Source organism: Leptonychotes weddellii, chromosome 8, assembly GCF_054177405.1.
Source record: "Leptonychotes weddellii isolate Sample4059 chromosome 8, ASM5417740v2, whole genome shotgun sequence".
Lineage (NCBI taxonomy): Eukaryota > Metazoa > Chordata > Mammalia > Carnivora > Phocidae > Leptonychotes > Leptonychotes weddellii.
Genome location: NC_138376.1, coordinates 25,540,414 through 25,552,530, shown reverse-complemented (window position 1 = coordinate 25,552,530; position 12,117 = coordinate 25,540,414). Strand labels below are relative to the sequence as shown.

General features: G+C 43.3%; 2 protein-coding genes across 10 annotated transcripts in view; one reads left to right on the top strand and one right to left on the bottom strand.

Annotated features, from left to right (window-relative positions):
* ANKS1A (ankyrin repeat and sterile alpha motif domain containing 1A) overlaps positions 1-3,399 on the bottom strand; it is a 177,834-nt gene extending 174,435 nt beyond the window's left edge. For 2 of the 8 annotated variants that reach the window (XM_031032039.2, XM_031032041.2), the window contains exon 1: positions 3,153-3,395. In XM_031032039.2, the coding sequence (XP_030887899.1) occupies positions 3,153-3,343 (191 nt within the window). In that variant the 5' untranslated portion in view covers positions 3,344-3,395. Of the gene's footprint in view, positions 1-3,152 lie in introns of all 8 variants that reach the window. The other 6 variants (XM_081828038.1, XM_006737064.3, XM_031032037.2 and 3 more) reach the window with 5 other exon arrangements.
* A 1,293-nt stretch (positions 3,400-4,692) lies between these two features.
* TAF11 (TATA-box binding protein associated factor 11) lies at positions 4,693-12,071 on the top strand. 2 transcript variants are annotated; one of them, XM_006737062.3, is made up of 5 exons: positions 4,695-4,974; positions 7,794-7,942; positions 10,205-10,292; positions 10,638-10,734; positions 11,403-12,071. In XM_006737062.3, exons 1-5 carry the CDS (start codon positions 4,804-4,806, stop codon positions 11,531-11,533), a joined length of 636 nt encoding a protein of 211 aa, XP_006737125.2. In that variant the 5' UTR covers positions 4,695-4,803; the 3' UTR covers positions 11,534-12,071. The 2 variants fall into 2 exon arrangements, with proteins under 2 accessions (XP_006737126.2, XP_006737125.2); XM_006737063.3 differs by lacking the exon at positions 10,638-10,734 and having other exon boundaries at positions 4,693-4,974.
* The last annotated feature ends 46 nt before the right edge of the window (positions 12,072-12,117 follow it).

The window sequence follows — 12,117 nt, the reverse complement described above, 5'->3', positions numbered from 1 at the left end:
CAGATGCAGAAATCGAGACTCCAAGTGGCTGAGTAATTTGTATAAAATCAAGCAGCTAGTCCATGCTGGGAGCACACTGGGAATTCAGGCAGTCTGACTGCAGAACATTATACTCTACTGCCTCTGAATAAATGTGCAGTAAATAAGTCTATAACAACTCTTTTTTCCTATAAGTTTTTGCTAACTTGCTGATTCTCAGGTATGTTCTCAACTGGTGAGTGTTACTATATGTAAACATTATACTGACAGGCCAAAGCAATAAACTAGGAAAACTAGGCAAGTAAAGTATGAGCCGATGAGCTACTGTACGCTCCAGATGATGGGTTCCAAAGAAGTAGAAGCCTGAGAGATCTGTGTGTATTAGGGTCAGCAGGGAGGGCTTTAAGAAGTTAAGACCTAAGCCCAAGAAGTGTAAGAATAAAGAGAGGGGGTGAAAGAGGGAGCATTTTGTAGCATAAGAATAAACACAAAACCTTTGTGGAACTAGGGGAGGGGGGTCATAAACAGATGAACAGACAAACACACATGTGGTTTAGAACATTTATATCCACTGCAGCTGTAAGCTCCCATTCTAGCCAGCTTTACTTGGTCACTCAAACAGAGGGACAAACATAGGTTACGGTTGGCAGTACTAGTAAGGGTAGGATACGGCAGCTAATGCAAAGGCCAGATCTGAAGCTAGGATTCCACAGCTCTTGTTAAGGGTCCTTGGAGGTGAGGAGTGTGGGCAAAGGGAGCCTACCCTCTACTATTTCCAAACCTAAAATGGGAGGACATGCTGACCTACGGACTATTTAAATACAGAGTGTCATTTGCTCAGAAATCTCCCACTGGCTGAACCAGAATCACCTCTAATTAATGACACACCTAATGTAACTAGTGCCTGAAGATCCTCCCTGCCCCTAGGAATCCCAGCGATGAGAGGCTAAGGAAGCTCTTGGGCCACCTACCATCTCCGTAACAGACACAAGAGCACGTCAGGAGTCAGCTCTCTTATGCAAGGAAATGGAGACACCGTGCACACTTTATGACAGAGACTGGACATTTTAGTATGAGGCCCAAAGTAAAAACACTGTGGTCAACAAACATTTCCTAGTCTTGCTTAACTACATGGCAGCTAAATCCTCAGCAAAATTTCAACAGTCTCTGAGTGTGAGCAGTAAGAGTAATTTGACCTGTACTTGAAGGTGGGAGATATTTGGAAGTTTCTCATGTCAGCAGGTTATACTAGGGGTTAAGGTATCTCCGGCAACCCTCCAAATGCTACATTATTCAACCAAATAGAGACAGGCACCTCCAAACTTCTATAGTCTTTCTCCTCATCTCTCAGACATCAGAGTGCAGAAATACCAAAGTAACCCAGGGAAGATTCGAAACCCAATGCATGCATTCAAAGTACATCTTTTGAGGGGCACCTGGGTGCCTCAGTCGGTTAAGCGTCTGCCTTCGGCTCAGGTCATGATCCCAGGGCTCTCTGCTCAGTGTGGAGCCTGCTTCTCCCTTTGCCTCTGCCTCTGCTCCTCCCCCACTTGTGCTCTCTCTCTCTCCAATAAATAAATAAAATCTTAAAAAAAAAAAAAAAAGTACATCTATTGAACACCCATAAGTTGTCAGGCACTGATCTAGGGACTGGGACTATAAACATAAGAAAGACTAAGTCAATCTAAAAGATGGAAGTGTACTCATTCATTATTATTACCTTTATCACGCCCAACCACTCAAGGCTCCTGGCAGGAAGTTCTTCTAGTGCCCCACTAGCACCAGATAAGTTTCCTTTCCTGCTCTGTGCCTCTGATCAGGGCTTGCCAGCCTGGAATGCTCTCACTGTACTTCACCAATCTAAATCCTCACATCCTTCAAAGCGAGCTGAAGTCCTCCTCCTGGAAGCTCTGGTCTCTATCTCATTCCCAAAGTTATGTCTCATTTCTCCGAACTACTAACAATTACTGCCAGGACCACCATCACCCTATTTAGAAATCTGTCATCCTCTAATTGATATTTTTATTCTTTCAAAGAATCCTGAGTACCAACTGTGAGACAGCATTGTTCCAGGGGCTGGAGAAAGGGCAGCAAATAGCACTGGTTTTAACCTCCCCAAAAGAACTCCTGGGGAGAGTTCTTCTCTTATACTGCTTTTTAAAAAATCTTCCTGTGTAGACATGGGCTTGTACCCAGTGCTTAATACCTAACAATTTATTAGATCCTTGGGCTGCTTTGGTCCAAGCTCACTCGAAGTAACTGAATAAACTAATGGGGAAACAAAAGCCAACGAAGCCATTTCTAAATGAACTTCCACTTCTTAAAAAGCTCAAAAGAACAAGGAAGGAAAAGAAAACAGGCAATGAAAGTGCTGCTGAACCAACACATTTTACTCACACTGACAAAGCACGTCCAATTCCCCCCCAAGCCACGCAAAAGTGACCTTTCTCTCTCAATCCGTACAGTTCCAGATTCAAGTGTTTAACAACAGATCTCAGAAAAGTTTAAAGCACCCCTCAGTTTCCTAAACCAGTCTTTCTAAAGCTTTGTTTCTTGACGAATAAACCCCTTGATGAATCCTGCATATGCAGGATTAGCAGACTAATCCAATGAGGTTCACTACAACGAACTAGATTTGAGCTTCAAGCACAAGAGGGACTAAATGAACGCTTTGAATGTGATAAATCCAGACACAATTTTAATATAAACAACAAAAGCCAGGTCCTGCGGAGCGTGGTGGAAGGTTCCAAGTTCCCAAAAGAAGGGAATCAAGAGAATTCCCTCCAGAGGAGCGGCGAGATTCTGCAAGGCGTGGGAATTTCTGCAGGAGGTGAGGGAGATTTAAATATTCCTTTGCTCTAAAGTGGCTTGTGAGATACGACAGCTGGCACCCGACAGCGGGCGAGGGTGAAGCCGGGCTGTGCCATGCGGCGGCGGCTGCCACCCGGGCACTCCCACCATTCTCCGCAGCCGGGTCAGGATGCGAGACCGGAGCCCGGCTCCGCGCGGACCCACACCCGCGCTCCTCCCCGTGGGCCGCCCGCCTTCGACCCGGGACACCCAGCAAACCCACCCGCCCGGGTCTCAGAAGCGCGGACCTCTCTGGAGACCCAGGAGACGCGCGGGGGAGAAGGGGTCTCCAGGCGGCTGTCCGGCCCCGGCGCGTTACTCACCTGAGCAGACTGGAAAGGGGATGGCTCGAGGATCCCAGGCCGCCGCCGCCGCCGCCGCTGCTCCCGGAGGAGCCGCCGCCGCCGCCGCCGCCCCCGAAGCCTGAGGAGAGCCGCTTCCCGGACAGCAGCTTCTCCACGGCCGGGAGGTGCCCGGTGCGGGCCGCCTCCAGCAGCTCCTGCTCCTTCCCCATCCCCAGGGCCACCGCCCCCTGGACCCCCTTCCCAGGGCTGCGGCGGAGGCTGCTCCCGCTCCCAAACTTTCCGTCTCCGGGCAACGCACCCCCCAACCCGGCCGGGGACACCACCCCCCTCCCCCCCGCCTTTTCTCCCCAGGAGCGCGTCACTTCCGGGATCTGGCGTCACGCGTCACCGCGCCCCCGCGCCCCGCCCCCTTGCCCACCTAGCTTGGCGGGGCTCGGCCGGCGGGTACAGGTGGCTTTGGTCTGCAGGAAATGGACCTGGGTCTGCGGAGATAGGACTCCAGGGGCAAGAGGAAAGCGCCTTGTAGTTACTCGCTGTACAGGGGGAAGGGAACAAACGGGACCACCTGTATGCGCCTCCCGAAGTGCGCTCCTTCCCCAAAGGTTTTGGGAGCCCACAGGACAGGAAATACGGTAATTCACCCAGGCAGCGTAGAAACAAAGAGAGAAATATGGTAACGCGCACCTACATTTCCAAGCCCATTCTTTGAGCACGCATAAATTAAATATGTGGTGGATGTGGGAACCTGGTGATACAGAGGTGAATAAAATGCCCCGCTCCGTACCTCAATGAGGGAAGAGAGGAAAAATTTTAAATAAAAATATCTCCACTTCTTCATGGTCCCAATCTCTGAAATGGCTCGTTAAAGCGAAATATGCAAAGAAAAGACCTCCCATCCCAGTAGGATTTGCTTCCTCTTACTTTTGATGAGATTAACAAAACTGACATAAGAAGTCAGGCTTGCGAAACCGACCTCGATCTTGAGTACTGGTGAATTGGAAAACTCACTTAATTGGGTAGAAACTGTATGTTTTTGCTACTAGAACTGTTCCTAGCTCGAAGCAGGCGTTCAACAGTTGTGGAGTGAATAAATGGATTGGATCAATTCTGTTCAAGCTATATGACTTTTTTTTTTTTTTAGGGTGCTTAAGGAACCCAAGGGAAATGCTGGCAATTCACACAGGTCCACGGTCTCTACCCAATTGAAATGTACGAGGTTGAGTCCCTGCCTAAAAGTTTACCAGATAGCCGCATCCCACGACACGGGCGTACAACGTAATTGAGTTTTCTCCCGTCCCTAAACTTTACTCTGAAGAAAGCGGACTAAGGAGTTAACTACGTTTTTAGGAAGGCAGAAGGAGGGGAGGAAGTCCTTCAGTAAACAACACAACTGTCCTTTACAAATGCTGATTTCCCAATGTGGAAGGAAAATCCACAAACTGAATTCTGTACCCTCAATCTTCCCTCTCCAACCGCCACCAAATCAGACTTGAAACAGAGCCCTGAAGTCCTCTGCGCATGCTTCCAACTGTCCCCTCCGAGGAGCCGTAGGAGTGATGTTATCATAGCGCGACAACAGGAAGTAAGCTTGTGGGCTGCTGTATGCCTCTAGGTCGGGAGCTCCAGAGTCTGACAGGACTGCGATCTCTCCCCTCTTTTTCTTGCTGCTATGGATAATGCCTGCGAGTCGCCCACGGAAAAAGGAGGAGAGATAGGGGAGTCAGATGAAACGGCCGCTGCTCCCGGGGGTCCCGGCGCTACCGACACGGACGGAATCCCGGAGGAAACTGACGGGGACGGAGATGGGGATTTGAAAGAAGCCACGGCCGAAGAAGGCGAGGTAGGGAGAGCAGCGTTGATGAGGCCAGAGATTGTTAGTGCTTGCTGGACCGGCTTTCTGGTTGCTCCCTGCCAATCTAAGATAACTGGAACTCACCATGACTCCCTTTAGATCTGCGAAGATGGGTGGGGAGAGGGAGGAGACAAAACTGTAATGCTGGTTCGGTTCTAGACATCCAGCCATTGGGTTAATACTTTTAATCCCTTAGATATCAAGTCTACTTCTAAGAGAATTTTTTTTAAGTAAACTCTACCCCCAAGGTGGGGCTTGAACTCACGACCGTGAAATCAGGAGCGGCATGTTCTACGCACGAAGCCACCCAGGCGCCCTTGAGGGACTTTGACATAGCCTCTTGGTTTTCCTGGTGAGGAAATTGGGATCTGATGTCACACTAACACTTAGTGCAAGAGCTAGAACCCAGGATTCCTAGTACCCCTTTGACCGAAATATGGTTTCTCCTAGATGTTGCTCAAGCATAACTTTGTCATTATACACTGCAGAATCGTTCAAGGAAGACTTCGAGGGAGTTACTGGATTAGCCACGCTTTTACCCTCTTCAGACATTTAACTACTACCAGTGACCTGGATGCTAATGTCCAAGGCTCTCTATAGCATAAATACACCAAACCCATCAGTTGTGCCACCCGAAAAGAGTTCAGCAGTGTTGCCTAACCGAGCATCAGTCGGGGGACCAGAATCTCAGTGTTCTCTCGGTTCCATTTCTAGAGATAGAATCTTGGAGTCTTAGAGCTTCTTCTTAAAGGGATCATGGGGGAGGACATTGGATTAAATAGAAACAGCCTTCCAGAGCATTAAGTTGCATCAAAACATATAAAGTAAGAACTTTTAGAAAAAGAAAAATGTGATGAAACTATTTTAAGAAGGAACCTTTAAAACAGATCTGAAGGACAGAGAAGATTTGAATAATCGTCTCAGTCCCATAAGGAGCTTACTACATGCAGAAATTTGCACCCAACAGAAGATAATTTTTTTTTATCTGAAACACTTTTTAAAAATTGATCGTATAGGGGTGCCTGGGTGGCTCAGTTCGTTAAGCGTCTGCCTTCAGCTCAGGTCATGATCCCAGCGTCCTCGGATCGAGCCCCGCATCGGGCTCCCTGCCCCTGCTCTTGTGCTCTCACTTGCTCTCTCTCCCTCTCAAATAAAATCTTAAAAAAAAAAAAAATCATATACCATACCACAAAGAAAAACACAAATTCTTAAAAGTAGAAATCAAAACAGGCCACATCCTGTTAGTACAGTGCAATAGACCTAAAATTAACAAAAAAAACTTCTCCCCACCCTCACTCCTCCCAAAAAACTAGCATCTGGATATTTTAAACTATTTTTTAACTAGCCCTTAGATTAAAGAAATAAATAAAGAGAACACTACATTAAATTCTATGGCCTTTAAAAACTTTATTTAAAGAAAATTTCATAGCTTTATATATTTTTATTATTAACAAGATTCTGAAAATAAGCACCTAACTCAAGAAACCAGAAAAAAAAAAAACAGAACAGGGGCACCTGGGTGGCTCAGTCGGTTAAGCATCTGCCTTCAGCTGAGGTCGTGATCCCGGGGTCCTGGATTCCAGCCCTAGGTCAGGCTCCCTGCTCAGCAGAGGGCCTGCTTCTCCCTCTCCCTCCCCCTGATTGTGCTCTCTCTCTCTCAAATAAGTAAAATCTTTAAAATAAATAAATAAATAAAAGAACAGAACCAGAAATATTTGATGTTCAAGTTTAGGCCAAATACATTTGAAAATCTAAGAAAAATGGCTTATTTTTAGGGAAAATATAAATCACCAAAACTGAAGCACAGAGAGGTTAGAAAACTTGTATTAAATAGATAACTAGAGAAGAAATTGACAAGTTTTTTAAAGGTATACTGCCTTCACTTTCACCTACCCCCCTCACATTCCTGTATGAGTTCATATGAGTTCCTCTTTAGGGAAAACAGAGGTTAAATCCCATTAATGAGGTTTGTTATGTCTTTTGATTTTATATTAAGGTAGAGGGGGTGAAGTTTGGATTTTGATTTTAATTGCTATTAAACAGACATTAATCTAGCATGAGTAAACCTATGCTAAATGCTTATGTGGGGAGAGAAATAATAAGAGACAAACCTATCTTCAAAAAGTTTTCAGTCTAGCAATGAAAAATAAATATTTGCATGATACAGTAGAATTGAGAGATAGGAAGAAAAGAGCACTACACATGGGAGAAGCTCACTTATAAGTTCCAAATCCAGGGCCGCATGGCTGGCTCAGTCGGTAGAACATGCGACTCTTGATCTCAGGGTCATGAGTTCGAGCCCCATGCTGGGGGTAGAGGTTACTTAAAAAAAATTATTAAAAGTTCCAAATTCAAAGAAACACTGTTTTGATGAGAAGGTGCCTCCTTTTTAATATTCTTTCCAGATGGAATCATCAGCAATAAAGAGATCTATAGATTTAGAGGCAGAAGAGCTGGCTGGATGGAGAGGACTTTTCTGACATCCCCTCTAAAGAATGAGGTCAGGAAAGTGGGCTCAAGGGGGGGAGTGGTTTTCATGATCCTTGGCATATCATTTCCTTTGTAAACATACTAGAGCTATGATCATAGCTAAACTGGAACACGGGATTATTTGTCTGGTTTTCTTTCCACAGCTGGGCTATAAACTTCTTTAGGAGAGTGTATCTTACACATAATGATGATACAGCCAGTGTTTGGAACCAAAAAACTATTGAATAATGGGTTTGTTGTGTTGTAATAAGAATGAGGTCTTACCCAAGTCTGGAAAGTAGGCCACGTATATAATGGGGTTTCTTTCATCTTCTCAGCTCAAGAGTCAGGACATCTCAGATTTAACAGCAGTTGAAAGGGAAGACTCATCTTTACTTACTCCTGCAGCCAAAAAAATGAAAATAGATACCAAAGAAAAGAAAGAGAAGAAGCAAAAAGTGGATGAAGATGAGATTCAAAAGATGCAGTAAGTCACTTTCTGATTTTTTTCCCCATTTCAAGGCTCTAACTTGACCATACAAAGTTAATAAATTTTTTTCCTTTTTTATATTCAAAAGAAAATAAAGCAAATAATACCTTATGTTACATTTTAGAAAACATAAATAAGTAAAAAGAAAAATATCATCTTATCACCAGAGATAAAAACTGTTAATATTTTGGGCGCCTGGGTGGCTCAGATGGTTAAGCGTCTGCCTTCGGCTCAGGTCATGATCCCGGGGTCCTGGGATCGAGTCCCACATCGGGCTTCCCGCTCCTTGGGAGCCTGCTTCTCCCTCTGTTTCTCTCTGTCTCTCATGAATAAATAAATAAAATCTTTAAAAAAAAAAAAAAAAAACTTAATATTTTGGTGTATAGTCTCCAAGACACTTTCTATATACATATATATATCTAGAAATAAATTTTTCCAAAGATGTTACTGTTTGTAACCTGTTTTTCACATTATATAGGGTGAGTGTTTTCCATGTTAATTATATATCTAGGTCGTAACATTTTTTTAAATGGAAGTAGCTTCATTGTGGTTTTTTGGGTTTTGGGGGGGGTTTTTTGTTTTTTTTTTAAGATTTTATTTTTAAGTAATCTCTACACCCAACATGGGGCTCAAACCCACAACCCCAAGATCAAGAATCACACGCTCCACCAGACTGAGCCAGCCAGGCACCCCTCATGGTGTTTTCTGATTGTAAAAGATGTATGGGTTCATGCAAATTATTCAGAGAATACAGAAAAATGGAAAAAAATAATTACCTCTAATCCCACCACTAGAGTTAACCCTGGATATATATTTGATTATATACTTCTTCATACTTGGGGGTGTTTTTGGTTTATTTTGTTGTTGTTGTTTTCAGACTTTTTTTTTTAAGATTTTATTTATCTATTTGACAGAGAGAGACACAGTGAGAGAAGGAACACAAGCAGGGGGAGTGGGGGAGGGAGAAGCAGGCTTCCCAGGGAGCAGGAAGCCTGATGTGGGGCTCCATCCCAGGACCCTGGGACTATGACCTGAGCCAAAGGCATACACTTAACGACTGAGCCACCCAGGCACCCCTCAGACTTGTTTTTAATGTTTTATACGTATAGCTAAATATTTTGTCAGTAAATATGCCCATAAATCATCAGTTGCAATGGCTGCATTATATTCCATTATGCAGGTGAATAATTTAATCAATCCCTGTAGTTCTTTTTTTTTCTTTTGACAACATTATGATGAGTATCTTTGAGCACATCTTTGCATACTTGTCTACTTATTTCCTAAATAAACTAGAAGTGAATTGCCAGTTCAAACAGTATGAATATTTTCAAAGGCTCTTCATACACATTTCCAAATGCTTCTCCAGAAAGGTCGTTCCACTTCACACTCTACCAGCAGGTATGAGTTTTTGTCCTCCCATTCTTATTAGTACCATTCTTTATACTATTTGTCTGATTCATGAAAAATGTTATCTTATTTTAGTTTATCATTGTCATTTCTTTAGTTAATAATAGTTAATTTTTTCCTCTTTATTGGCCATTGGTATTTTTGTAAATTCCCTGTTCATGTCCTTTGCTCATTTTCTAAATTAATATAGCCATCTTTTTATTTATTTGGAAGTATTAAGAGTATTAACCCTTTTCCATATATTTTACAAACATTTTCCCCCAAGTCAGTTAATGTTGAAAACTACTGGTTTGAATATAAATTTATGTATCAAATTTTTACCATCAATATGTAGTAAGGTAGAGTTATGGGGAGAGAGAGCCACGTGCTGAAAACAACCTATACAATCTAGATAGTACAGTATACTGTGACCCAACATTGTTGTTTAAGTTTTTGTTCTTAATGAAGTAGAAAGGAAGTTGTGTTTCACTTTTTCTCAAGTTCCTTAAGAGTAGAAACGCTGTGGAACACCTGGGTGGCTCAGTCTGTTGAGCGTCTGTCTGCCTCTGGCTCAGGTCGTGATCCCAGGGTTCTGGGATCAAGTCCTGCATCAGGCTCCCTGCTCTGCGGGAGGCCTGCTTCTCCCTCTGCCTGCCGTTCCCCCTGCTCGTGTTCCTTCTCTGTCAAATAAATAAATTTTTAAAAAAAGAGTAAAAATGCTTTATCTTCATTCCTTGTAAGCACCAAACCTAATGCTATTGACCTCTCGAAAATTTATTTTCTAATTGTCTGAGACTTGCTTTTATTGATGTGATGATACATTTTAAGCATTTGTTCTTGTAAGCCAACTTAATTACCTGAATCTTTGTCTAGAATCCTGGTTTCTTCCTTTTCGGAGGAGCAGCTGAACCGTTATGAAATGTATCGCCGGTCAGCTTTCCCTAAGGCAGCCATTAAAAGGGTAAGGATGGACTACCACACTTCATTTCCATCTGATGTGAGAGCTAAACTAGACACAAGAGCTATGTCCATTAGCATTTTGAGTGGGGTGTTAGTCAAGGTGGTGGATCATTTATGCAGGAAAATAAAAATAACATGCCCCTCAATAATCAGTTGGAGTTTTGTATTCCAGGGATAGGGTCTTGACATATAGGTCACTATACACCTGAATCCTTGTTTTAATAGTCTTAATTTCAGCATCCAGCCTTTAGCAAACACTTTTTTAGGAAAAAAAAACTCTTAAGGGTACCATGTTCCAAAGCCAGTTCTTGACTATATTAATCATGGTCTTTGTCCTTCTTTCAAGCTGATCCAGTCCATCACGGGCACCTCTGTGTCTCAGAATGTTGTTATTGCTATGTCTGGTATTTCCAAGGTTTTCGTCGGGGAGGTGGTAGAAGAAGGTGAGTATTATTAATACACATACGGGATTGAACCTTTGGGGGTCTTATTTTCAAGAGTATCTATACTAAGGGACCTATTAAACACTGTGGGAGTTTGCATTTGCACTAGTAGTTGACCAAGTTGGGCACCTTGTATTCAGGAGAGCATGACCATTATTCCTCAGAAGTTTTAATACTCAGAGGCAAGGAAGCATCTGGGAAATCTCCTTTCTGGATGCCTGTCCCCAGCCCAGGGTGACAGAAACATACTTCGTACTTTTCTCCAATGGACTTTGCTCATTTCTGTTGCCAAATCAAAGACAAAAGAAAAGCAATCACTGGGGCCTGACCAGTGTGGTATGATGAGGAGTTGTCCCCAATGTTATAGACCCATGGGAGCTGCCCTCTGTCCGTCAAGGAAAGAACCTGGCCACTGTGTATTGCTAATCTCATCAATGAAATGTTTTATTTTTTTAAGCAGAAGTTATGTTTTAAACTATTGCCTATGATAAAGCCTGATAGGATATACTAAAGCTAACGTGATGTGTTTTATAGCATTCTCTAAAGAAAGGAGTGTCATGGTTTCCTTAGCAAGCTTCAGAAGGGTTAATGAAAATTACAGGATTCAAATGGATTATGTAATATGAAGTTCTTTGACAACGAAACTTTTCTTCTTGTCCTCTGTTTAGCACTGGATGTGTGTGAGAAGTGGGGAGAAATGCCACCACTCCAACCCAAACATATGAGGGAGGCTGTTCGGAGGTTAAAGTCCAAGGGGCAGATCCCCAACTCAAAGCACAAAAAAATCATCTTCTTCTAGACCAAAGCCTAGAAAGGCCTGGTACTGAAGGAAGAAGCGCTGGTTCCAGACCTGCTGCTGCATGAGACTTTTGCACTGGTGCTTTAGTATCTCAGTCCTCCAAGGATTCCATGATGATTTTAATGTCTTTCTTGGAACTCTGATATTCATCGCATCTCAAAGGCATGCAGCCTGTTTCATACTTGCCTTGACTAAATATTGGGACTTCTTTGGGCATTTTGAGGCATTGAACTGTTTCTTGGCCAGTTGGAAGAAGGTACGTGGGCCGTAAGCATCTTCTAGACAGGGAAGCTGCTTTCAGAGAGAAAACCTTTCCAGGAGAGCTTTGACGGTTTCACACTGAAGCATGTAGTTGCTATGACTTACGTTGTTTCTTCCATCTGGGTTTTAAGTAGATGAAACAACCAGAAACTTTTGACTTGAGATACTCTACCACGAAAAACACAGTGAAAGCAAGAGTAGTGGAAAAGTTTGTCCCTGTAAACATGTAAAGTTCTATGGATTTTGGTGAGTGATCATTAAACTGTTTTCCAACGTGCCATATGTGTGTTCATTTTCTGTCTAGCTGGTTGGAATGGGGAGAA

Excerpts from the sequence above, each read along its gene's own strand:
- TAF11 (XM_006737062.3), top strand. The coding sequence starts at position 4,804 with ATGGATAATGCCTGCGAGTCGCCCACGGAAAAAGGAGGAGAGATAGGG. Across the intron at positions 4,975-7,793 it reads CCACGGCCGAAGAAGGCGAG|CTCAAGAGTCAGGACATCTC; the intron begins GTAGGGAGAGCA and ends TCATCTTCTCAG. Across the intron at positions 10,735-11,402 it reads CGGGGAGGTGGTAGAAGAAG|CACTGGATGTGTGTGAGAAG; the intron begins GTGAGTATTATT and ends TCCTCTGTTTAG.